This window comes from Eulemur rufifrons, chromosome 2 (assembly GCF_041146395.1).
Source record: "Eulemur rufifrons isolate Redbay chromosome 2, OSU_ERuf_1, whole genome shotgun sequence".
NCBI lineage: Eukaryota > Metazoa > Chordata > Mammalia > Primates > Lemuridae > Eulemur > Eulemur rufifrons.
In genome coordinates, this window is record NC_090984.1 from 114,911,411 (window position 1) to 114,938,678 (window position 27,268).

General features: G+C 38.1%; 1 protein-coding gene across 1 annotated transcript in view; it reads right to left on the reverse strand.

The window, feature by feature from the left end:
* CATSPERB (cation channel sperm associated auxiliary subunit beta) overlaps nucleotides 1-27,268 on the reverse strand; it is a 100,397-nt gene that overhangs the window by 16,444 nt on the left and 56,685 nt on the right. The window contains exons 15-16 of the mRNA XM_069493087.1: nucleotides 23,246-23,400; nucleotides 13,602-13,756 (exon numbers count right to left, since the gene is read on the reverse strand). Of these exons, the coding sequence (XP_069349188.1) occupies nucleotides 13,602-13,756; nucleotides 23,246-23,400 (310 nt within the window). The remainder of the gene's footprint in view (nucleotides 1-13,601; nucleotides 13,757-23,245; nucleotides 23,401-27,268) is intronic.

Sequence of the window (27,268 nt, forward strand, 5' to 3'; positions counted from 1 at the left end):
TCAGTAGTGGTGAGAATTCAGTGGAGATAGGAACTCATCCACTACTGATGGCATTATAAATTGTACAAGCTTCCAAGAAAGCAATTTGACATTATGCATTAAGAGCTCGACCATTATTTTTTCCCCTCTGATTCTATAATTCTATCAATATGGCTTGATTGTAAGGAAATAACCTAAAACACAGGGAAAAGCATTCTATACAAAGATATTCATCACAGCATTATGGTAAAAATTAGAAATAAGAATTGCCAACAATAGGAAAACTAAGTAAATGATAACACATGACATATTTAGAGTAAATGCAAGTATTAAAGTGGAGTTTACAAAGAGCTTTTAATTATATAAGGAAAATGATCATATAATATTCAAATGAAAAAAGCATGGTAAAAATGTTAAAATGCATGTAATACATCAAAGTGTTAAAAACAGTCATGATTTCAATTTTCTTTTTTATATTTGTCTGCCTTTTAGGAAATTTTTGTAATGAGCATATATTAACTTTATAACCTATTTTTAAAATGTTAGCCTTGGATATCCACATGCAAAAAAAATTAATTTAGATCCAGACTTCATAGCCTTCACAAAAATTAACTTGAAATGGATCACAGACTTAAATATAGAATGCAGAACTACAAAGTTACTATAAGATATTAATAACATAGGAAAAATCTAGATGACCTTGAGTATGACAATTACTTTTTTCCCAAATTAAAAAAATGGTGTTAAAATGTGTGCTATGTTTGAACATGTCCCCCAGAGTTCCAATGCCACAGTGTTGAGGGGTGGGATCTTTATGAGGTGATTCGGTCACGAGGGCTATGCCTTCTTGAATAGATTAATGCACTTATTGCAAGAGTGGGTTCCTGACAAAAGGATGAGTTAGGCCCCTTCCCCCTACCCCTCATGGGCTTGCATTTCTACCTTCTGCCATGGGGTGACACAGCAAGAAGGCCCTCCTCAGATGTGGGCCCCTCAACCTGGGACTTCCCAGCATCCTGAACTGTAAGCAATAAATTCATTTTCTTTACAAATTAACCAGTCTGTGATATTCTGTTATAGCAACACAAAACAGACTAAGACAATACACATAACAAAATTTGCCATCTTAATGCAATGATTTGTTAATATCACACCAAAGATAATCCATAAAAGAGAAAATTGATAGGCTGTACTTTATTAAAATTAAAAACTTCTCTGTAAAAGACCCTGTCAAGAGAATTAGAAGATAAACCACATACTAGGAGAAAATATTTGCAAAAGACATATCTTATAAAGGGCTGTTATCCAAAATAAACTGTAGGGCAGAGGGGAAAAAACCCTCTTTTTTTCTCTACCCTCCTAGGTTCTGTGACTGGAACCCTGAAAATCATACTGAGAAAAGATAGATTAACAAGAGAAAAACAGGCAGAGCTTGCTAATATGTGCTTTGCGTGCATTGTGCTTACATATGTGAGAAATGTTAGCAATGAATTACTAAAAGGGGTGGTTAGAACTTGGGGCTTACATAACTTCTTAACAAAAAACAATAACTTTTTAGAGAAGTGACAAGGCAAAGGGAAATGAGTTTAGATTTTTTTCCAGTCAGCAAAGTGTGGGAAGGTAAATAAATGGGGGAAACTAATGAAAGATAAAGTTACTTTGGTAAGGTTTTAGTATGTGGATTCCTCTCTGAGTCTTTGGGCTGATTAAGAGTCTAGATTTGTCTCAAGTGATTAAAAATCATCCTGCCCATTTTGGTGAACAGGGAAAAGGATTTTTCATGTATTTTCTTCTTCTCAATAGCCTTTAGCTCAAAATAACCCCTATGCCAAGATGGTATATTTGGGGATGGCATATTTTGATCCCCCTACAAGTCAAACAACTCTTAAAATACAACAATAAGAAAACAAAAACTTGATTAAAAATGAGCCAAATACCTTAACAGATACCTCACCAAAGAAGATATACAGATGCAAATAAGTATATGAAAAGGTATTTCACATCATATGTCACCAGGGAAATGCAAATTATTAATAACAATGAGATACCACTACAGACAGATGAGAATGGCAAAAATCCAAAATAGTGACAATACTTAATGCTGGTGAGTATGTGGAGTAACAGGAACTCTCAGTTATTGCTGATAGAAATGCAAAATGATATAGTCAGTGTGGCCATTTGTTATAAAACTAAGCATACCCTTATCATATGATCTAGCAATATGCCTTGGTATTTACCCAAATGAGTCAAAAACTTATGTCCACACAAAAACCTGCACATGGATATTTATAGTAGCTTTATTTATAATTGCCAAAACTCATTAACAGAAGAAACCAAGATGTCCTTCAGTAGGTGAATGGATAAATAAACTCTGATGTATCCAGATGATGGAATATTACTCAGCATTAAAAAAGAAATGAGCTATCAAGCCATGAAAGGACATGGAGGAAACTTAAGTGTGTACTATTAAGTGAAAGAAGCCAATCTGAAAAGGCTACATACTGTGTGATTCCAACTGTAAGACATTCTGGAAAAGGAAAAACTATGGAGACACAAAAAGATCATTGGTTGCCAGGGTTGAAGGGAGACAGGGATGAAAGGGCAAAGCACAGAGGATTTTTAGGGCAGTGAAACTCTTCTGTGTGATACTATAATGATGGATACATGTCACTAAACATTTGTCCAAACCCATAGAATGCACAACACCAAGAGTAAACTCTAATGCAGTGGTCCCCAACATTTTTGGCACCAGGGACCAATTTCATGGAAGACAATTTTTCCACAGACCAGGGAGTGGGGGTGGGGGAAGGTTTCAGGATGATTCAAGTGCATTACATTTACTGCGCATTTTATTTCTATTATTATTACATTGTCACTCACCACTCACTGGTAGGGTTTTGATAGAGTCTGCAAGTGATTGATTATGGTCTCTGTGCATTGGCCCTCTCTGCTAATGATATTTGCAGCCACTCCCCAGGGCTAGCATCACCACCTCAGCTCTACATCAGATCACCAGGCATTAGAGTCCTCTCATAAGCAGCACGTGACCTAGATCCCTCGCATGCACAGTTTACAGTAGGGTTCACGCTCCTATGAGAATCTAATGCTGCTGCTTATCTGACAGGAGGCAGAGTTCAGGTGGTGATGTGAGCAATGGGGAGCAGCTGTAAATACAGATGAAGCTTCGCTCACTCACCAGCTGCTCACCTCCTGCTGTGCAGCCCAGTTCCTAACAGCCACAGATGGGTACCGGTCCACGGCCTGGGGGTTGGGGACCACAGCCCTAATGTAAACTATGGGCTGAGTGATAATGATGTGTTAATATAGGTTCATCAATTGTAACAAATTTACCACACTTGTGCTGGATGTGCATGGTAGGGGAGGTTTTGTGTGTGTGTGTGTTGGGGAGGACAAGGGGTATATGAGAACTCCATGTACTTTCTGCTCAATTTTGCTATAAAACCGCTTAATTTTGCTGTAAAACTGTAATTAATAAAAAAAAAGTGTACTAATTTTAAAAAGTTAACCTCTCTGCAGTTAATGGTCAATGGCCAGGCAGCCACCTTAATTCCTGAACCTGTCTCCCCACATTGCTGGAGAAGTAAATGAGTCTTGCATTCAAGTATAGGATTGCCCTTGGGGGTGAGTAATCTCTGCTGTTCCAGGAGAGAAGAGAAGTCAGCCTTAAAAGGAGAAGGAAAGGTGATTTGGGCAATAAAGAATGGACTTAAATTTAGAAGTCAATGAGTTCCACAGGTGGAGAAGAACAACTGTTGCACGGTGGAAACACTGCAATATGACAAACATCATCAAACTAAACCACCTGTAAATTCTAAGCTCTCATTCCAATGCCTGTGCTGTTTCCCCAGCCCAGTCCCTCGGTCCCATGGCCATGAAACTGTGTTCATCAAGGTTACAACAGCTTGGAATGGTGCCAAATTCGAAGGTCACTTCTTTGATCTTATTTTACTCAGTCTCTCAGCAGCATGCATCACAGTTGTTCACTCCATACTTTCTGAAACACCCTCTCTTGCTTTTTATGGACCCAATTTCCCTATTTTTTCCCCTCCCTTACTGGCTGCTCCTACCTTACTGGTTGCTCCTTCTCATCCCAATCTCTCTTCCTGGCATGTCCCAGGGCTTTTGTTCTCTACATATACCCTCTCCTGCAGGTAAAATCACCCATCTATGTATGAACAACTATCAAATTCCAAGCTCCTGCTTGGACTTTTCTGAGCTATGAATTCATACATCCAACTGTCAACTTCATATCTTCACTTACGCACCTAAGAGAAATTTCAAACTGAACATTTCTAACGTGGAACTCTAACAGAACTCTCAATTACCCTGCCTAATACCTACACTCTTCATTTCAGAAAATGGCAGCATCATTCACCTAGCTGCAAGCCACAAACCTAGATAATTCTTGATTACGTTCTTGCTCATACCCCCAACAGGCAACCCATCATCAAATCCTGTCTTCTCCCAAGTGCACCTGCTCCAACACCATCCTCCCTCACCTGTGTTACTTCAATAGCTTTCTAAGGGGCCTGGCAGCTTCTACTCTTGCCCTATCTCATACTTTTATCAGCAGTCAGAGTGATCTTTCAAATATATAAATTAGATTATTTTATTGTCCTACATAAAATTCTCTAATGGTTTCTGCTGATACCAAGAAAAAAATTTAAACTCCTCATGCGGCCTATAATACTTTATATGATCTATCTAGCACTTGTTGACTTCCTCCCTGACCTTCCCACCATGCCATCTCACTATGAGCCATCTAACACTGCCCTCCGTCCTATTTATTAAATATACCCCAGTTTTGTCTTGCCTCACTGCATTTTTCACTTGCAATTTCTTTTGCCTAGAAAGCTTTTTCCTTGGCTTTTTCCTCTTTGTTCTCAGGTCTTTGCTTATCCTACTCATTCCCCTTGTTACCATATTTACTTTCTTCATAGCATGTATTAGATATAAAATCATTAATTTTTTTTGTTTCCCTGTTTATCACCTGTGTCTGTTCATTATGTCATCTCCATGCGGCCAAAGGCCTTGTCTATCTTGTTCACCACTATATCCCCGGGGCCTAGGATAAGACTTGATTTATAATAGGCACTCAATAAATATTCATTGAATTAATGAATACCTTTACTAAACACTTTGTGTGTTGATGATGATTTCCTTCTGAGCAATGTAGTAGAAACATGGACATTAAGTTAACCCTTGTAGGATTCTTCAAAAATTTTTAAGAACAACTGACCTTGTTAGGAGATGAGAGGAGTTCCTTTTCAAATACTTCACCATTTATGGAATGACTATACTTTGGCTGTTATCAACCAGATATGGTATTTTATTTACAGTTGTTTAATCAATTCCTGCTACAGAAAGGATTTTGATTGAGTACTTAACATCTCATTGTGGATGATACCTTATATCTTTGTTAAGATTATGCAAGGCTTTTGGCCACAATGATCTAGATTTCTTAGTAATGTTCTGAATCCTTTCTTTTCTACCATCTAACCTTAGTACCTGACTTTTATTCCTCAAACTCTCTTCTGAATTATAAGCCTATCATTTGTCATTTCCATACTGCCTGATCCCTCACCCATAGTCTTTCTACATCAGGTACCCATCTTAAGTACAATATGAGAGCCATAGATCACAACAATAAGACCACATGTAGCTGGATGCAGCACACAGAAGACAAGCACAGATGTGTTTTATAAGGCAAAGAGCCAGACAATGGAGCAAAGTAATGGACATTGCTGTGGCTCCATTTGCCTGGTGAGTCTATTTCCCAAATATTTCTCAAATTCAACCATTCCTCTCCATGTCTACTGTCAACATCTTATACTAAAACACCAAAAATTTTGGCCTAGCCTACTGCAAAAGCCTTCTAACCGTGCTAAGTGCATCCATAATTGTTACCTCCAATTCATTCTCCACATCACAACCAGACTGGTATTTTAAAAGAAACCAGATCATTTAAGGTAATGAGAGGTTCGGAGTTTACAGAAGGCAGTAGTAATGATGTACGTGCGTTCCACCTCTCATCTCCATGCCACCTTACGTGGAGAAGGAGATGTGCTTCTCTCTTACCATAAGCCAAGAAGGACTTTAAGGGGATCATTTCAGAAGTGGCAATATGTCTTCTTAGGTTTGAGGGACTGAGGGACCAGAATCGGACTCATTCTTGAGAAATATGAAGGGTAGATACTGGTTAGACACCTAGAGTTTAATGGTTACATATGCAGTGGGAAAGAGATAAAGATATCAATTAACTTTAAACTTTAAGTTAACACACAGGTAAAAGTCTTAGGTAGTGCAAAAAAAAAAAAAAAAAAAAATACAGAGTGTAAAAGTCCCAATCCAGTAAAAGAAAGAAAAAATGGAATAAGGAGAAAAAAGAATCTCAAAATAAGGTAAAGAAGAAGAAAGAGCAAACACAAAACATAGAAAGAGTGGGATAAATAGAAAGTACAAAAGATAGTATGAATGAATTAAAATATATTAGTAAAAGTAATAAGTGTAATTGGACTAAACTCTCCAATTAAAAGACAGAAATTGTTAGATTGACTAAAACCACAAAATCCATATATGTCTTCTATGAGGGATATATAAGGCAGGTGGAAATAAAAGGATTGAGATAATATACCAGGAAAATATTATCCGAAGAAGGCTAGTGACATATATTAATAACAGACCAAAACAACATCAAAACAATAAACACTGAAACTCATTAACAAAAACACAAACAACCTGATTAAAAAATGGGTAAAGGACCTAAATAGATATTTCTCCAAAGAAGATACATGAATGGCCAATAAGCACAAGAAAAGATGAACAACATCACTAATCATTAGGGAAATAGAAATCAAAACCACAATGAGATACAACCTCACACCAGTTAGATGATTATTATTTTAAAAAAAAAAGAACAGAAAATAGCCAGTGTTGTCCAGGAACACTTGAAGAAATTTGAACCCTTATATATTGCTGGTAAGAATGTAACATGGCACAGCTGCTATAGCAAATGGTATAGTGGATCCTCAAAATATTAAACATAGAATTACATGATCCAGCAACTCCACTTCTGGTGATATACTCAAAAGAATTGAAAGCAGGAACTCAAACAGATATTTATATACCCACGTCCATAAGCAGAATTATTCATAATATCTAAAATGTGGAAGCATCCCAAGTGTGAATCAATAGATGAATGGATAAACAAAATGTGGGATGTAGGGGATATGCGTACATATACACATATATATGAATAATGGAATATTACTCAGCCTTAAAAAGAAGAAAATCCTGTCACATGCTACACCATGGATAAACCTTGCATACATAATGCTAAGTGAAGTAAACTAGTCACAAGAGGACAAATATTGCATGATTCCACTTATAGGAGATACCTAGAGCAGTCAAATTCATAGAGACAAAAAATAGAGTGGTGGTTGCCAGGGGGAGGGAAGAATGAGGAGTTATTGTTCAATGGGTATAGAGCTCCAGTTGGGGAAGATGAAAAATTGTGGAGATAGAGGGTGATGATGGTTGTACAACAATGTGAATGAACTTAATGCCACAGAATTGTACACTTAAAACTGATTAAAATGGCAAATTTTATGCTACATAAATTTAGCACAATAACAAATGCACTGTAATGCAAAAAAGCATTATACAGATAAAAAATAGTCACTAAATATCAATAAAATGTTAAACTGATCAGGAAGATACAACAATTCTAAACTTGTATCTAATAACAACTTCAAAATATATAAGGCAAAATTAACAGAACTACAATAAAAACTTGAGAAATCCAATATCACAGCAGGAAATTTTAACACAACTCTCTCAATAATAGATCAAGCAGAAAAAAAAATCAGTAAGGATACAGAAAATTGCAACATCACAATGAACAAGATGAATCTAAGAAATAAATGTTAACATTGCACCCAACAACAGGAAGGAGTTCAGAACACTACAGCTCAACATGCCATTTTTTGGCATGTTGATTGTTTTGAGTTAAAGACACTAAAGAACCAGAAGAGCCAATGCAGGAAGGACACTCTGTCCTTCCTACACCTGGAGAAAGACATTTTTATCACTGGAGACGGGATGTTGACACTGGGAGAAATCCGTACAAACAAATCTTGTTAAACTAACCCTTACCTTCCTAGTCACTTCACAGTTAACGACCCTAGCCCAGGCCCCCTTGCCTTGTCATGTTTTCACAATTCACTACTTTATTCAGCCCAGCATATAAGTGTTCAAGTTTAACTGCTTCTTTGGGGTCTTCATGAGCCTTAATGAGGGTTCTCATGTCACATAAAACTTACACTAAATAAATGTGTATACTTTTCTCCTGTTCATCTGTCTTATGTCAGTTTAATTCTCAGGCCCAGCCAAAAATCCCTAAGAGGGTAGAGGTAAAATTTTTCTTCCTTTATAAAATATTTACAAAAATTGACCATAATGAATGGCCTAGTCCTAGGCCAAAGAGTAACTTTAAACTAATTTCAAAAAACAAACTTTCAAGGAACAAAAAATTACAATCTTACACAAACTCTTCCAAAAAATAAAAAATTTGTTTATTAGGTTAGTATAATCTTGTTAAGACCACAGAAGAACAATATGACAAAGGGAAATTACAGGCAAACTTCACTCATGATATAGACGCTAAAATCCTAAATGTTAGTAAGCTGGGTCCAGAAGTGTATAAAAATAGATAATACACAATGACAAAAATTGGTTTATTTCAGGGCTTTAAGGCTGGTTCAACATTAAGTCTATAATATAATTGATAATATTAAATAAAAAGCCAAGGGGAAAAATTCTATAGATAAACTCAATAGATGCAGGAGAAACATTTAATTTAAAACCAAAACCCTCAAATCTCCTAAACTAGAAAAAAAAAAATTTCCTTTAAATGATAAAGGGTTTAAAAAAAAAACTGGAAAAGATCACATGAGGGTTAAATGTTTAAAGTATTTTTTTTAAAGACAAGAACAGCAAGGAAGCCCACTATTTTCTATTTAATAAGGTATCGGAGGTCCTAGACACTACACTGTAAAAGGAAAAAGCCATAATGTGCTAAGAAATGTTAAGGAAGAAACAAAACAAATTACAGTTGACCTTTGAATAATGGGTGAGGGAGGGGTTTAGGGATGCCAACCCCCTGCACAGTTGAAAATTCATATATAACTTTTGACTCCCCCAAAATTTAACTACTAATAGGCTACTGTTGACCAGAAGTCTTACCAATAGTATAAACCATCCATTAACACATATTTTGTATAGGTAGTATATACTGTATTCTTACAATATAGTAAACTAAAGAAAAGAAAATGTTATTAAGAAAATCATAAGGAAGAGAAAATATATTTACTATTCCTTAAGTGGAAGTAGATCATCATAAAGATCTTCATTCTCATGTTCATGTTGTACAGGCTGAGGGAGAGGAGGAAGAAGAGGGGTTGGTCCTGCTGTCTCAGGGATGGCAGAGGCCAAAGAAAATCAGCATATAAGTGGACCCACACAGTACAAAAGTGTGTTGTTTAAGGGTCAACTGTATTTACAGGTAATATGATTATCTATTTAGAAAAAATGTTTACCTCCACTCAGAAAACCCAAAAGAATATGTAGAAAAAGTACTGGCATTATTAAAAGAATTTAGCAAATTTGACAAATATAAGATAATTATATTAAAGACACTTATAAGACTTTTGCTTTTATTTTGGATGCAGAAAGATACAACCTAACAAGAAAAAAACAAAACAAAACAAACATAAATAAAAGTTTGCAGTCATCACTTCTCCTTTGCCCATCAGAGAACTAAGGTCACAAGATAACCAGCTAACCTGAAATCCAGAGTAAGAAGCCAACCAAGGAGAGAGTGAACACCAGGACAGTCTCACCTATGGAATAGCATGGGAAGAAGAAACACAGAGCTGGCCACAACACAAGGAAGTAGGAATTAGCTAAAGTTGTAAAAAAGTGCCAAAGGCCAAGTATGTGCTAGCCTGTGAGTGTGGAAATGTGCTGCACCTGGCAAATGACAGTCTGCACTCACCTGCAAACTCCATGGGCTTTCCTTGAAGGCTGAAGATGAAGGTTGGGGCAGGGAAATAGACAAGAGATAGCCCCACTGGTGGTGCAGGCAGCTTGCGGGGATGAGAGAATGGGAGGAAAGAGGCCTGAAGCCTCACCTACTTCTCTGAACCTTCTTTCATAGGAAGAAAAGCCCCAAATTAAACCACAAGAGGTCAGGCATTAGACGCTCTTGCACACAGGCTTCAAAAGAGCTTTGACCAGGGGCTGGGGGTGGTGGGGATGTGGAAGGTGCTGGCACAGAAGCCCTGCCTTCCTCCCTCCCTCGCCCTGCTCCCCTATACAGCAAAAGCTTTTAGCAACTGCTAGAGAAGAAGCAAAGGTACTACTCATCCTCAGGGCACAAGAAAAGATATGTTATAGAGGAAGGAGGGAGAATATAATATATAATGTAATATTATGCTCCATGTTATATTATATAATAACTCTCTGTCTCTTAAGGGGAGTCAGGAAGCTGTCTTGGTCATAAAATTCCAAGAGAACTAAGTAGAATTATCTTACTGCTAGGAGAAGAGCCGGAAATTCCCACCTAAGATTTTCTAACTGCAGATATATAGGGGAGAATTTGGCTGCAAGAGGTAATTTCTAGTAACAGTTTTTTGGTTTTTGTTTTTATTAATGGAACTTGACAAGCTGAGTCTAACATTTAAGTGGAAGAACAAAAGCCCCAAAAGCTGGGGGAGGGGGTCATTCATATGTGTCACACAGAGTAATTTATTTCAGTGTGTCACAGAGAAGACAAGTCCACCAGTGAAGTAGAGGAGAGAAGAGAAACAGACTGATGCATATATGGAACAGCGACATATCACAGGGGTGGTGCTGCAGATCTGCAGGGGAAAGGAGGGACTTGTATGGAAAATTGATTATCCATATTAACAAAAAGGAAAAAAATCTAATTCCCACTTCACACTACACACAACATAAATTCTAGATAGATGAAAACCTTAAAAATGAAAAGCAAAAGTTTAAAACTATTACAAGACAATATACGAGAATAGCTAAATAAATTGTGGTATATTCATGTGAATGAGTTACAGATACACACATTGATATGGAGTAATTTAAAAAATATACAGAGCAATGTAAAAAGCAAAATGTCATATGAAAAAGGCAGGCAGAACACAGAAGAAGATACACATAGCTAAATAATACATTTCACAAAGCTAAGTAACGTATTTTGATATACATGTGTGTGTTAAAGCTATAAAGCAAAACTTTAAAAAATGTTAACACAAAATTAAAGACAATGCTTACCCCTGGGAGAAGAGGGTAGTGTTGGGGGTGGAGGAGAGGCAGAAAGAAAAGAAACGATGCCCAGAAGGACTGCCAAAGGGTGAAGTGGAAGAATTCCAGAGGCCCAGAGGTGATGGGTGTAGTTGTCACTAGCTGGAAGGGTGGCGTTGCCCATGGCACATGACTCTGGAGGGCTCAATCAAAAGGACCTCTTGCCCCTTGGCCTCACCTCTGTCTGTTCTTTTATCCAAACTCTGATGCTTAAGAAAAGATCAGAAGAATGAGGATGAAGGAAGAGAGCGATGGTGGGGGAAAGGTTCCAGGCTGAGAGAAGAGATGTTAAAAGGCCCCCAGGCCAAAAGGAGCAGGATGTGTTAGAGAAACCAAAAGAAAACCAGAGTGTAGTGAATGAAGAAGAGAAGTCATTCAAGAAAGGAGCCAGGTCAGCTAGGGCCTTTTAATCCCAGTAAGGAACTTGGATGTCATTCCAAGAGAAACCTTCCAAGATTCTCCAAATAAGGGCTCAGGCCTCAGGAAAATATTCCCTCAATGCTGTTCGTTCCTCTCTTACAGACTTACATCAATTGTAATCACGTATTTGTCTGCTTCTTGGGCTAGAATGCAAGCTCAAGGAGTGCAGGGATATCTTGTTCGCCACTCTGTCACAGCACCTACCATAGTGCCTCGCTTGTAGTTAGTGTTAAATCACAATTTGTGGAGTAAATGAATGAATGGCTCCCCCTGCTTCACCCTGGACTCCCTAGATATCTGCCTTTGACCTATTGTTGACCTCATAACATGAGGCTCCCAAATCCTTGATCTGCCCAGTTGAAGTTCCATTTGCTCTCCTGGTCACTGATCCTGGCTCTTTGCTCATATTTCCTGCCTTGGAGCTATTTATTCCCTAGTTTCTGTGCAAACAGAGCAAAGTTATTGAATCTTATCACAGATTGTGCTGTTCTGGTTTTAAATATTCTGATCCTTAGGAGAATTATTATATGCTTTCAAAAATAATTAGAATATAATAAATTAATATTAACATTGAGGTGATATTAATCATGTTAATCTTTAAAAACACAAACGGATCCAGAACATCACACATACAAAATCCATCTAAAACAAAAAATAATTCTAGAGATCACTGATACTTTTCATAGAGAAAAAAATTTCTACAATCCTTATGAAAAAAAGTACTGCCAGTATTTGTTATATTATATCTGATTCCTATCTTCATCCCCACCTCCAAATGAGTTGCCTCATGGTGCATGATGTTGTTGGCTAGGGAGCCTGTGGGGCAAGATGTACATTGACAGTCCAATACACATGTAATATACAGAATTCAACCTGGTAGAAGAATAGGGTCCACCACTTTGAGACAGGTGAGTGTCTTAGACCATTCAGGCTTCTATAACAAAACACCATAAACCAGGTAGCCTATAAACAACCGACACGTATTTCTTACAGTTCTGGAGGCCAGGAAGTTCAAGATCAAGGTGACAGCAGATTCGGTGTCTGGAAAGGGTCCGTTTTCTTGTTCATAGATGGTGTCTTCTGTGTGTGTCCTTCCATGGTGAAAGAGTCTAGCTAGCTCTCTGGGGTCTCTTCTATAAGGGCATGATCCCACTCATAATGGCAAGGCCCTCATCCTCATGACCTAATCACCTCTCAAAGCCTCTACTTCTTAATACCATCACCTTGGAGATTAGGATCTCAAATGAATTTTGGGAGGACACAAACGTCCGGAACATAGCAGTGGGTTTCTGGTAATCTGAAATTGTTTCTTTTTGGTTGTTAGATTTGGGGGTTATAGAATTTATATTGTTCTTAAAAAAGAGGTTTTAGGCCTTAAAGGTGGCTCTTATTGATATCTTAGAAGTAAGTATTCCTGAGAGTTTATATACCCTGTCATACAATACTTCATGAAAGACAGCCTTCACTACATTGTTGTGCTGGTATCTAGAACATACAAAAATTGTCATGTGAGTGAACTCTGTGTATAAGCAGTATTCAGTGTAGCCTACAACATTTTTGATACTCAGGATAAGAAACACACATTTCTATAACTTGGCCTGATGGTTACAAATTGTCCTATGTTTCTAAAATTGAGGCATCATGTCAGACAACTTAGAGTTGATAAATGTATTTGGCTTTGCAGGGTATCATAAAAAGAGTTATTCTATTTGACCAAGAAAGTTACTAAAAAAAGTAGGCTCAAAAATTTAGAATCTAAAAACCAGTATACAATCTGAACAAATGTGAGGCAAATCACTAACTACCCGGAGTTTATCACTTTTCCATAATGCATATTGTTGAATTTCTTGGTGTATAAGGTTTCCTGAGGTTCACTTTCAGGTACATATGCAAAAAAGATCATTTCATTTAAGGAGATAAACTGTGGAGCAAGTGCAGTCCCGAAGCCCATATCAGGAGCCTAGAATCAGAAAAAAGAAAAGATTGTATTTAAACTATTTTATACTTTAATTAGACAAAATTCAAGTAACAGATTTCTTTTCTTTTTCTTTTTTTTTTATTGATATAGCCCCAGCACTCAGAAAACCCAGCACACTGGAGGCCCTCAATGAACATGTGTTGAATGAATTAGTTGTTAAAACCGTAATGAACTTGGTGTTCAAGAGAAGTCTGATTTGAAAGGCCCCCAAGCAGAATTGGAGAAAACATAAGAATTTTCCCCTTTTCCCCTAGTCCTGGCCCAACAAAAATCCTAACAAACAATGAGCCCGCTCCACCAAACAGAACTCTAATAATACCATCCTGTGCTCTACAGTTTATAAACCACTCTCTCATGCATCGCTGTGTCACGTTATTCAGTCCTTGTGAGATAACTGTGATTGGCACCATTTCATAGAGGAGGAAACTGGGACCCAGAGAGGCCTCAAATCCTGCTTAAGGTCCCATGGCACAGCTAGGATTTAGAACTCAGCCATGTGGCCACATGTCTGAGCTGGGACTTTTGATTCAATGAGCTTCTAGAAGACCCAGTGAAGAGTGCTGGGGGTAGCGAGAGGGTCTTCACTTAGAGTGTGATTGTGCCTCTTATTCTTCTTGGCATCTGATTCTCACCACATGAGCCACACACTCCTGGGCCCCGATGGGCACCTCTTTCTGTATCTGGCAGTAATGACTGTCAGGTAGGGAGGTATAATGACAGCCTCCATTTATTGAGCAGGGACAATGTGCCTGCCATGATGCTAAGCACTGTTTAATCCTCCCAAGCAGCCTCATGAGGAAGCTGCCATAAATATCTCAAATTTATAGGTGAGGAAATTGAGACTTGGCAAAGTCAAGAAACTTCCTCAAGGTCATGTGGCTGGTCAGTGGTGGAGCCTGAATGTGAACCCAGCTTGTCTGGCTCATTTTGTTTCTTTCTTTTTTAAATTTCAAAATATTAAGGGGATACAAATGTTTTTGTTACATGGATAGCTTTTATAATGCTTAAATCGGGCTATGACTGTGCCCATCACCTGAATTGTGTTCACTGTATCTATTAGGTAGGTTTTTATCCCTCTCCTCCTTCCTCCTCCCCCTTCTTGATTTCAGGTGACTTTTACTTCTCTCTGTGCCCATTGATTAGTTACAAATTATTAGAGGGTACATGTGGTGTTTGGTTTTCCATTCTCGAGATAATTCACTTAGCATACTGGTCTCCAGTTGCATTCAAATTGCTGCAAAAGACGTTAATTAATTTCTTTTTATGGCTGAGTAGTACTCCATGTATATATATACCACATTTTGTTAATACACTCATGAATTGATGGGCACTTAGGTTGATTCCACATCTTTGCAATTGTGAATTGTGCTGCAATAAACATTTGAGTGCAGGTTTCTTTTTTGATAAAATGACTTCTTTTCCTTTGGGCAGATAGCCAGTAGTGGGATTGCTGGATGCAATGGTCTACTTTTAGTTCTTTGAGGAATCTCCATACTGTTTTCCATAGAGGTTGTACTAATTTGCAGTCCCATCAACAGTGTATAAATGTTCCTTTCTCCATGCATCTACACCAGCATCTATTGCTTTTGGACTTTTTAATGAAAGCCATTCTAACAGGGGTAAGGTGATATCTCATTGTGGTTTTAATTTGCATTTCCCTGATGATTAGAGATGTTGAGCATTTTTTCATATGTTTTTTCACCATTTGTCTATCTTTTGAAAAGTTTCTTTTCATCTCTTTTGCCCACTTTTTGATAGGGTCGTTTGTTTTTTTCTTGGTGATTTGTTTGAGTTCTTTGTAGATTCTAGATATTAGCCCTTTATCAGATGTATAGTTTGCAAATATTTTCTCCCATTCAGTAGGTTGTCTATTTACTCTGTTGATTATTTCCTTTGCTGTGCAGAAAATTTTTAAACTAATCAAGTCCCTTTATTTAATTTTGTTGTTGCTGTAAGCCTTTGGGGTCTTAGTCAAGTTCTTTGCCTAGGCCGATGTCTAGAAGAGTTTTTCCTATATTTTCTTCTAGAATTCTTATGGTTTTATGCCTTACATTTAAGTCTTTTATCCATCTTGAATTAATTTTTGTAAGTGGTGAGAGATAGGGGCTCTGTTTCATTCTTCTGCACATGGCTATCCAATTTTCCCAGCACCATTTATTGAATAGGGCTTCCTTTCCCCACTTATGTTGTTGCCTGCTTTGTTAAAGATCAGTTGGCTGTAGATAGATGGTTTTATATCTGGGTTCTCTGTTCTGTTCCATTGGTCTATGTCTATTTTTATACCAATACCATGCTGTTTTGATTACTATAGCTTTGTAGTATAGTTTGAAGTCAGGTAATGTGATGCTTCGAGAATTGTTCTTTTTGCTTAAGATTGCTTTGGCTATTCAGGCTCTTTTTTGGTTCCAAACAAAGTGTAGAATTATTTATTCTAGATCTGTAAAATATGGTGTTGCCTTTGTGATGAGGATTGCCTTGAATCTGTAAATCATTTTGGGCAGTATGGACATTTTAACAATGTTGGTTGTACTGAGCCATGAACATGGTATGTTTTTCCATTTGTTTGTGTCACCTGAAATTTCTTTCATCAGTGTTTCATAGTTCTCCCTATAGAGATCTTTCACCTCCATGGTTAAATATATTTCTAAGAATTTTATTTTCTTTGTAGTTATTTTGAATGGTATTGAGTCCTTGATTTGACTGTCAGCTTGACTGTTATCGGTATATAGAAATGCTACTGATTTGTGTACATTGATTTTGTAACCTGAGACTTTCCTAATAATTTATTTGTCAATTCCAGGAGTCTCTTGGTGGGGTCTTCAGTATTTTCTAGATACAAGATCATATTATCAGTGAAAAGTGATAGTTTGATCTCCTCTTTCCCAATTTGGATGCCCTTTATTTCTTTCTCCGACCTGATTGCTCTGGCTAGGACTTCCAGCACTATGTTAAATAAAAGTGATGACAGTGGGCACCCTTGTCTTGTTCCAGTTCTTAGGGGGAATGTTTTCAACTTTTCCCCATTCAGTATGATGTTGGCTGTGGATTTGTCATATATGGCTTTTATAACTTTGAGCTATGTTCCTTCTATGCTTAGTTTGTTGAGGGTTTCTATCATGAAAGGGTGCTGGATTTTGTTGAACGCTTTTTCTGCATCTATTGAGATGATCATATGGTCTTCATTTTTGCTTCTGTTTATATGGTGAAATCACATTTATTGATCTATATATGTTGAACCATGCTTGTATCCCAGAGATGAACCCAACTTGGTCATGATGGATTATTTTTTTGATGTGCTTTGGAATCCAGTTTGTTAGTATTTTACCAAAGATTATTGCATCTATATTCATTAGGGATATTGGTTTGTAGTTTTCTTTTTTTGTTTGGTTCTTTCCTGGCTTTGATATCAAGGTGATATTGGCTTCATAGAATAATTTGGGGAGGATTTCCTCTTTCTCAATGTTATGGAGTAATTTCTGCAGTATGAGTACCAGCTCTTCTCTGTAGGTCTCATAGAATTTGGCTGTGAATCCACCTGGTCCAGGGCGATTTTTTGTGAAAGATTTTTTTTTTTTATTACTGCGTCAATCTCACTACTCATTATTGGTCTGTTTAGGAGTTATATTTCTTCGTGATAGAATCTTGTGAGGTTGTGTGTTCCCAGGAATTTGTCCATTTCTCTAGATTTTCTCGTTTATATGTGTAGAGATTTTTGTAGTATTCATGGATAATATTTTGTATGTCTGTGGTGTCTGTTGTACTATCTCCTTTTTCATTTCCCATTGAGTTCATTTGGGTCCTTTTTTTCTGTTCCTGGTTAATCTAGCAAAAGTTCTATTGATTTTTTTTTTATCTTTTTAAAGAACCAACATTTTGTTTCATTGATCCTTTGTAATTTTTTTTTTTTTTCCATTTCATTGAGTTCTGCTCTGACTTTTGTTATTTCTTTTCCTCTGCTGGCTTTGGGTTCAGTTTCATCTTCCTTTCCTTGAAATGTGACATTAGGTTGTGAATTTGTGATCTTTCTGTCTTTTTGATGTAGGCATTTAAGACTATGAATTTTCCCCTAGAACTGCTTTTGCTGAATCCCATAGATTTTGAAGGCTTGTGTTTCCTTTGTCATACAGTTTGGGAAATCTTTTGTATCCATCTTAATTTCATTATGGATCCAATAATCATTCAGCAGCAGGTTGTTTAATTTCCATGACTTTGTGTAGATTTGACTGTTTCTCTTGGAATTGATTTCTAGTTTTATTCCACTGTGGTCTGAGAAGATACATGGTATGATTTTGATTTTTTTGAATTTGTTGAGACATGTTTTCTGGCCTAAGATATAATCAGTCATGGAGAAAATCTCATGTACTGATAAGAAGAATGTATATTCAGTAGTTTTGGGGTAGAATGTTCTGTAAATGCTTGTTAGGTCCATTTGTTCTAGACTCTCATTTAAGTCCAGTGTTTACTTTTTGCTTCAATGACCTGTCCAGCTCTATCAGTGGGATATTGAAGTCTTAGGCAATTATGATGCTATTATTTATCTCTTTTCTTATATCTAGTATAATTTGCTTTATGAATCTAGGTGCTCCTGTGTTGGATGCATATATACTTAGGATTGTTATGTCTTTTTCTTGAATTGCTACCTTTACCATTATATAATGACCATCTTTGTCTTTATTTACCATTGTTGATTTAAAGTCAACTTTATCTGATATGAGAATGACTACATCTGCCCTCTTTTGGTTTCCATTTGTGTCGAATATTTTTTTTCCATACCTTTACCTTGAGTCTGTATGAGTCCTTGTGGGTTAGATGTGTTTCCTGGAGGCAGAAGATAGTTGGGTTGTGTTTTATCATCCATTCAGCCAGCCCATGTCTTTTGAGTGGAGCATTCAGACTGTTAACATTGAGTGATAGAATTGATACGTGAGATGCTGTTCTGTTCATCATATTGGGTAGTACCTTATTGCTTTGTTTTTCCCTCTTGTGCTATTGTTTTATATGAACTGTGAGCTTTAGCTTTTGGATAATTTTACACTTTTGGGTATCTATTGTGCTGATCCATGTATAATGTAGTTCTGAGTATTTTCTGTAGGACAGGTCTAGTCATAAGAAATTCCCTCAGTGTTTGCTTATCTGGAAAAGTCTTTATTTCTCCTTCATATATGAAACTTAGTTTTTCAGGATAAAAAATTCTAGGCTGGCAGTTGTTCTGTTTAAGAAGACTAAAGATGGGGGTCCAAATCCCTTCTGGCTTGTAAGATCTCTAATGAGAAGTCTGCAGTTAGCCTGATTAGTTTTCCTTTGAAAGTTACTTGATGTTTTCACCTCACAGCTGGTAGGAGTTCCTCTTTCATGTTGACTTTATGGCCAGTCTGTGACTACATGTCTTGGTGATTCCCTCTTTGCAATGAATCTCACAGGTGTTCGTTGAGCTTCTTGTATCTGGATGTCTAAATCTCTAGCAAGACCAGGGAAGTTTTCCTCAATTATTCCCTCACATAGGTTTTCCAGACCTTATGCTTTTTCTTCTTCACCCTCAGGGATGCCCATGATTCTTATATTTGGCTATTTTACATAATCCCATATCTCTCATTGGCTTTGTTTGTTCCTCATGAGTCTTTGCTCTTTATTTTTGACTGACTGGGTTAAATCAAAAGAGTTGTTTTAAAGCTCTAAAATTCTTTCTTCTGCCTAGTCTAGTCTATTCTTAAAGTTTTCCACTGTGTTTTGTATTACCTTAAATGAATTTTTCATTTCAAGAAGTTCTATTTGTTTTTTTCTAAAACATGTTTATCTCTTTAGTAAATTTTTCATTTATTTTCTGAATTGTTTCTCTGGTTTCTTTGAGTTGGTTTTCCATTTTCTCTTGGATTTCATTGAGCTTTCTTACAATCCATATTTGGAATTCTTTATCTGTCATTTTGATATTTTCATTTTGGTTGGGATTCATTGCTAGAGAACTGGTGTGCTCCTCTGAGGGTGTCCCTTCACTATCATTTTTCATACTTCTGGAGTTCTTGTGCTGATTGCTTTCATCTGGAGTAGCTGTCACCTCTTGTATTGGGATTTTCTTTTGATTAGATGGGGCTTTTTTTCCCCTTCCTCACTCTGTAGAGTGTGTCTGTAGCATATGTTGGATAAGAACCTTTGGCTTTCTTTGTGGGTGACTTTGATGGGGGTCTAGCTTCTGGATGGATGCCTTGGTGATACATATCATTAGTGTGGTGTTTTTCCTCAGTTGCTAGTTATTGGTAGGCTGTAGTGGTGGTGTACTGTGTGTGGGCAGATTCCCTGTCTCTTGTTGACAAGAGAAGATGGAGGTATTTGAAATTCTTTCTCTTTTGCCAGCCCTGTGGTCCTCTTAACAGTATGAATTATATTGGGGCACCCAGTTTAATCTCTGAGACAGTGCTTATGTGTAAGAATCAGCCATACCCTGTATGATTGAGTCAGTAAATGTTGTCACTGGCTGTACAAGTTGTCCTCCCTGCCAGTAGGTGGTATGTGCCAGAAAGAGCCAACTGTAGTGTTTTTTGGGAACTGTGACTGGTTCTAGGCCCTTAGGAGAAGCACTCAAATGCCCCAGGTGGTGGGAGGGCACTAGAATTCCCAGGGGACTCCTTATTCTCCATCACAGCAGAAGTGTGTGGAGGAGTGAGGCTGGGCAGGGCTGGGTCAGATGAGCCTGCCTTCAGGTTCTGCAAAGGCAGGCACAAGAGCTGTCTCAGCAGAGATCAAGGGTCTGCTCCCAGGCCACGGGAAAATGCCACCAGGGAGGGGCTGAAGCATCCCCACCAAGCCAGAAAGTCTGCTCATGGGGGAAGGGCCATCTGAGATTCATGGTCTGGCTATTGGAAATGGGTTTTGTTCTTCTCCTTCCTCCTCTGCCCCAAGGTCTCCTTCCAGCATCTGGCTGCAGGCAGGAGCTCAAACTAGCTGAGCTCACCAGCAATGGTGCTGTGGGCTGGGAGTTTCCCTGTCTAGGATTCTGCCCCCGGACTGAACACATGGCTTTCCTGTATGGGGAAGAGTGTTCTGTGAGTGTCCTGCAGCTCAGACCCGTACTGCACTCTCCTTTCAGTTCTGCCCATGTGGGCTCCCTCATTTCTTGGGATTAGTTCACAAATCTCCCTTCTGTGCCTCTGAGCAACACGATTGAGTCCTGAGGGTATGGGATCTGGCCTGTGGGCCTGTCCCCTGGTCCTTGAAGTTCAATCCTTACTGTGCCAGGGAGAAGTGTGCTGGTCCTGAGTTGCCTATGGAGTGCTCAAGCAGGTGGAATGTCCCTCCACATCATCTAAAACTTTTCCTTTTTTCTGAGACGATCTGGCAACTGATGTTTCTAGTCAGCCATCTTCTTCCTCCCAGATTTATTTTCAGTTCACATCAAAACAATACTGTTTTACTTATCATTTGGAGTAATATTTCAACATGTTCTGTTGGAATATCCATGTGTGTGCAAGGGAAAATGTATTTTTCTGTTGAAGATACAAAGAAATTCTGATGACTAAGAGTCAGTGGCTGGAGTGGAAGGGCACACAGAAACTTGACTTCCATTGTGTGCGTGGGTGCAGATTTTAGAACTGCATTCTTATTTGGAGCTTTTATTTAGGAAAGGGACTGTGAATACCTCTTCTCACTTGAAAGCTGCTATTCCCTGTTTCATGCTAGAGACTCTGCACAGGTACTGTCTGAGTCTCCCAACTGGTAGCATATGCCTTTCTTATTTCCTCTGACTCACAGACTTTCTCTTGCTGTCAACATAGGCATTTCAGTATAGATTTCTGATGTGTAGATCTTTGTTTTCAACACACCCTTCTCCAGTCCTCATCTGGTCCAGCTTGAAGACTTTTAGGGGTGAGAAGAGAGGTGAGGTCCAGCCTCAAAGGGGATGTTGGAGTTGACCTTCTTGTTGTGTGGGCGGTAGGTAGTGCAGACTTTTTGGGAGCACAACCATCAAATAACGCCTCCAAGACCTGTTTTCTCTGACTTTTGGGAACCCACCGAGAAGGGGAAAGAGTAGGAAATAGATTCAAGGAAAATAAATGTGGGACTGAACAAATAGCTTAAGGACTCTTGAAAATTACTAAAATGGCTAAAAATTATTCAGAATTCTGTATGACATTCTAGCCTGGGAGCAACAAGAGTATCCCATGAAAGGTGTACACAAGTCCAATGAAAGGCTGTAGGGTGGCTGAAAGCATAGGTCCTGGAGCCAGTTTTACTGGAATAGATGCCTGATTCCAATAGCTAACCAGTTGTGTAATCTTAGGTAAATTATTTAGCCTCTCTCAGCCTCACTTTCATCATAGGTAAAATTGGGATAAAGAGTTGTTATAAAGATTGAGAGTTCACAACAGTGTCTGGCACACAGTAAAAGCTAGTGATTATATTTCTCCAGTGAGGATGCATGCATAGTTTGTGGAGAGAGGGGTGATATTGTTGAGTGTGAGTTCTTCAGACTTGTCCCGAGTATAAAAATCTCTATAGTTTTTTTATCTTAATAATTTATACTTTCACATAAGAAAACTAAGACATTTTCTATAAATCGTGAAGTTAGTGAAAAATTGAGCTAACTGCTTTTGTGGTTAGCTCTACCCTCCTGGTCACATCATCCACCTTGTACATATGAAGAACCCACACCCCCGACTCAGGCAAACACACGGGGAGTCATGTGGTGGCATCTCACTCTCCTGTGGAAGTTCCCACCCTTACTCTCTGTACATATCTCAGACAGGGGAAGCTAAAACACCATCCTCTCAACTGCAGTTTTGGTGTGGTAATTAGCATGATCTTTTAAAACTAGATTCCTTCTTTGTTCTATTTCCTTTAAGCTGAAGGTCAGGTTTTATTGAACCTCAGCAAAAAATGTTTGATTGTTGGCTGAGAAATTGATTGATGAGTATTCATTTTCATAACTGTGTACCCAATGATGAGTTCTTAGGCATATGTGCCTTCACAAGTAGCATATTACACATTAAAATTATTATAAAAATCTGTATCTAATGTCATCTGTGAAGAAGATAACACCTTTCTATGTTGGCCTTAGAAAAAAGAAAAAACTAGGGGGCAGGGTTAATATGAAAGAAGAAAGGTAGACCAGAACACATGTTCTTCAGGGCAAACCTTGGATGGTGGAGAATCAACCCTACCAAGGCTTGCATTTGGAGCAATGGATCTAACTTAGAATATCTCATGGTGTTCTACCATGAAGATATTTGCCTGAATATTCAAATCCTAGGTGTAGTTGAAGCTATTTAACCCTGAGTGGGACTTGGAAGAAGGTTTTGGAAATGTTCCTTCGTATATGGAGTTATATTTAGTTAAATAGAGCAAAGTACATTAATAAGAGTTTATCCCAAGGAAAATACTTTCCCATTTTCCCATTATTCGTGTATTGAATCTATTCTTAAAATAGAGGCATCTGTTCTTAAAATAAGGCAAACTGTTTCAATATATTATATCACTGACCTGACCAAAAATACTTCTAGAATTTCCAAAGGCTGCAGGTGGTCCACCAGCTTCAAAGTGATTTGGAGTCAGTTTATGTATGAATCCCAAGTGGTCATAGTATAATGTGAAAACTTTATCAGTAATATCTCCAATTTCACTATATCTTCCTAATCCTATTAGGAAATAAACAGAAGTCTCTTGATAATGATATACTACAACTAGAAAACTTTTAGTATCATGCCTCATACAAATGTCTTCATTTAAACTAAGGGGTGAAATTAGGGCTGTGAGACACTCCTGAATTAGAAAATACATGCTAGCCCCTGGAAAACCAGGCTCCACATCATAGAACCTGCTCACTGAAGTAGGTGAAGAACAGAACAGAGTGAGAGGATGTTTAATTAAGCCATCTAGAGGAGAAGAGGTTAGCTCCCTCTGGTGGTGATTTCTCTTTCCAATACCAGCAAGTCAGATTCCTGTGTAGGTGAAAGGCAGTGAAAAAACAACCCGACAATGGGAAGGGAAATTACCAGTAGAGGATACTGGGTCATCAGTTATACCAGGAGAACCAAACTGTGTGTCTTGTGGTTCTCTCATGTCTTAGGGCACTACGTTGAGAGGTCCTGTCAGTAATCTGGTAGTACAGCAGCACTCACTCAGCCAAAAAGACACTGATCTGGAGAAAGAGTCTCCTCGCCTGGATGGACCTTCAGTGAAAGCTTGTGACTCAGGATGAGAGAGGCTGATTTCTGCACATCACTATTCCCATCCCCACACCCCCATCCAATCCCACTCAGTTAGCTCAGGCTTTTCTGGTTCATTCTCCTGTCCCTGGCCCCTAAATGTGGAGTGCCCCAGGACTCAGTTCTTAAATTTCTTCTCCCACTGTCTTTGGAGATCTCATCCAGTTTTAGGATTTTAAATCCATCTTTATTTAGATGATTCTCAAATTTAAATCGCTCATCTGGTTCTCTTCTCTGAGGTCCAGACTGATATATCTAACTGCCTGCTACCAGGTTCAGATCAATGTCCGTTAAGCATCTCAAACAACTCATCCTAAACTGAGCTCCTAATCCTCACACAAACCTCCCCCATCCTCAGCCTTCCTCACCTTCGTTAATGGCAACTGCATTATTCCTGTTGTTTAGTGCAAAAACCTTGGTGTCATTCTTAATTCCTCTCTTTCTCTTATACTCTATATCTAATCCACTGGTAAGGCCTATTGATGTTAGTCTCAAAACATGTATAGAATCCAACCACTTCTCACTACTGTCACCACTATCATCCTGGACAAGCCACCATCATCTCTCTTGCAGCTCCTAATTGGTCTCCACGATTCTGCCTATAGCCCCCTTGAGTCTATTCTCAAAAGAACAACCAACATAACACTTTAAAAATGTTGAGTCACTTTACTCCCCTAATCAAAACTCTCAGTGGCTTCAACCTCTCCAAGTAAAAGCCAAAGTCTTTGCAGTGCCCCCCAGGGGCTACTATGACCTGGATTCTGGTCCCTCTCTGACCTTATCTCCTATTACTGTCTGTGCTGCTTACGGGGCTCCAGCCACACAAGCCTCAGGTTATCTATGTCCACGATTATATCATCTGTACAGGGACAGCTATGTTTCTTTCTCTCCAAGCTCACACTTTTTAAATATTGTTCTTGCCTTTCTAGGCTAATTTGGCTCCCCCAATACAATGATGAACATAAGTGATAGTAGCATGCTTCTTTGTCTTGTTCCTGATTACAAACAAAAGCTTTTAATGTGTTACTATAAAATCTGATTGAATATTTGCTTTAGTTTTTTTTTTCCCCTCTAGATACTCCGTTCTTGGCTTACTAAGGTATTTTTATAAAAACCACAAATGAATATTGAGTTTTATCAGATTTTTTTCCTCCACCTATTGAGATGATCATGGGATTCTTTTTTTCTCCTGTAATCTTTAATATTGCTGTACTGATTAACTTTCTAATGCTAAACTATCATGGAATCCTAGTATAAATCCAACAAGGTCATGATATAATATTCTTTTCTTTTTATATATAGGATTTTTGCATCAATGTTCTAAGGGTTGTTAAACTTTTTGATTAATGATTTGGTTTTGGTATGATATTTTTCATTAACAAAAGATCCATTTCATATTTTTAACAGGTCACTTTTTACAGTTTTTTATAATAATTCCCTGCACATATTGTCAAGTTGTCTTTTATTCTGTGAGACACAGTAAATACAATCTTTTTTAAAAAACTTCTTTCTTGTAGTACCAGCAGGTGATTTTTTTTGGTCTGCTTTTCCTGTGTATTAATATCTTTACTGAGCTATCTCAGTCTCGAAGCTTAGTTTCCTTTTTTGTTGGTAACTTTTTACTGTATACATGTCATTACCTTTGAAGAAAATTTGGGGGCATTTCTGAGGCCTGGGATGATGTCTTCCTCTGGTGAGTATCTGCATGTGCTTTTTCCAGTTGCCTGAGGTACTACAGGAACAAATCTCAGCCTGAGAGTCACTGGACCACCCAGACAACGCGAATCAGGGCTGCAAATCTTACTGCGGCCTTCCAAGGGCCACAACCTCTCAGACAGGCTTTTTCTCTTCTTCTTTTTTCCTACTCACCTAACAACAAGACAATTTTGCTGCATTCCTTGTGGACATATGTGAGAGTGTGTATGGATTTACTTCCAGTCCATCCTTATCCTAACAACCCTCTGGGGTTCTGGCTCATGGTGGGGCATGCCATCCACCATGCTCACCACATCAGGTGGACTCAGGGTCATATCTCTTCATTAATCCACCATGCTCAAAGCCTAAATTGGCAGGAATTTGTAAATCCCTTCAGGGCAGGAGGATTTGGGAATTGTGTGTCCTATTTACGTCTCCAGGTTTCTGTTTTCCCTTAGATTTTGGCCTGGCTGTTTCTATTATCTTTTCAGGTTTTCAATTTAAAAAATAATTTATCTAACTATTTTAGTTATTCTCAGCAGCAAAGTTATGCCATAACTGGAAGTGGAAGTCCCCTAGATGCTGGTTCTATGGATAATGCTCACTGTGTCATTACTCATCAGTTGTCCTCCGTGTAACTCTTAACTTTACCTTCCTCCCCCTATTTCATATCCAATCTTTCACCGACTCCCATTGATTCAGTCATAATCAGCCACTGTCTTCTCCATACCTGTGGCCACTTTTCTAATCCAGAGCCTCATCATCTCTCCTAAACTTTTAAAATAGCCTATAAACATATCACTTTGCCCCAAATCTCACATTTTCCCATATATTCCCCATGTTATCTTTCTAAAATACAAATATAATTAGGTTAATAATCAATCTTTTGGTAACATGAAGAAATTCTTTAGCTTGACTCAAATGGACAACTGGGTTCAGTTTACCTTCATGGTCTCATTGTCAATGAGTTACCCGTAGGAGACATATTTTAGCTACAGTATACTATAGTATATGTGCCATATATTTCAACACTACGTCTTAATTCCTCTACATAGAATGTTCCACTATACTCTTACCTTGATCTTTATGTATTAAATATTTAACACTGTCAATTTAAAATTTCTTCTACATTAGCACTTCAATTGATTTCTTCTAGTGTTCCTTACAGTTGAATTTTGTGTATTTATATATCTTGTATTTTTTTAGAGCATTGACTCAGTAGTGACATATGTTTACTACTGATATTTTATCACACAAAGAATGATTTTGTTTATTAAATAAAAATCTTGCTTTGTGTGACTATTAGCATTACCACCTATGCCTTCTCTCCAAGTCTATTTGGCATGTTTGTTCAAGTCCTTATTTATATTCTTTCTCTCCACCTTTGCTTTAAGTTTTTCTCTCCTGCCATCATATTTCAGGATTTTAAAATCCAAAGGGAGACCCTCTCTTTAATGGAGAAACGTAGATCATACTTGGATATCTGCAGGGCTCACTGCCTCATTTCCTTCAGATCTGCTCACCCTGACCTCAACACACACTTCACCACACTACGGCAACACACCTGGTACTTGCTATTTGCCTTACCCTTCTTCCCCACCCC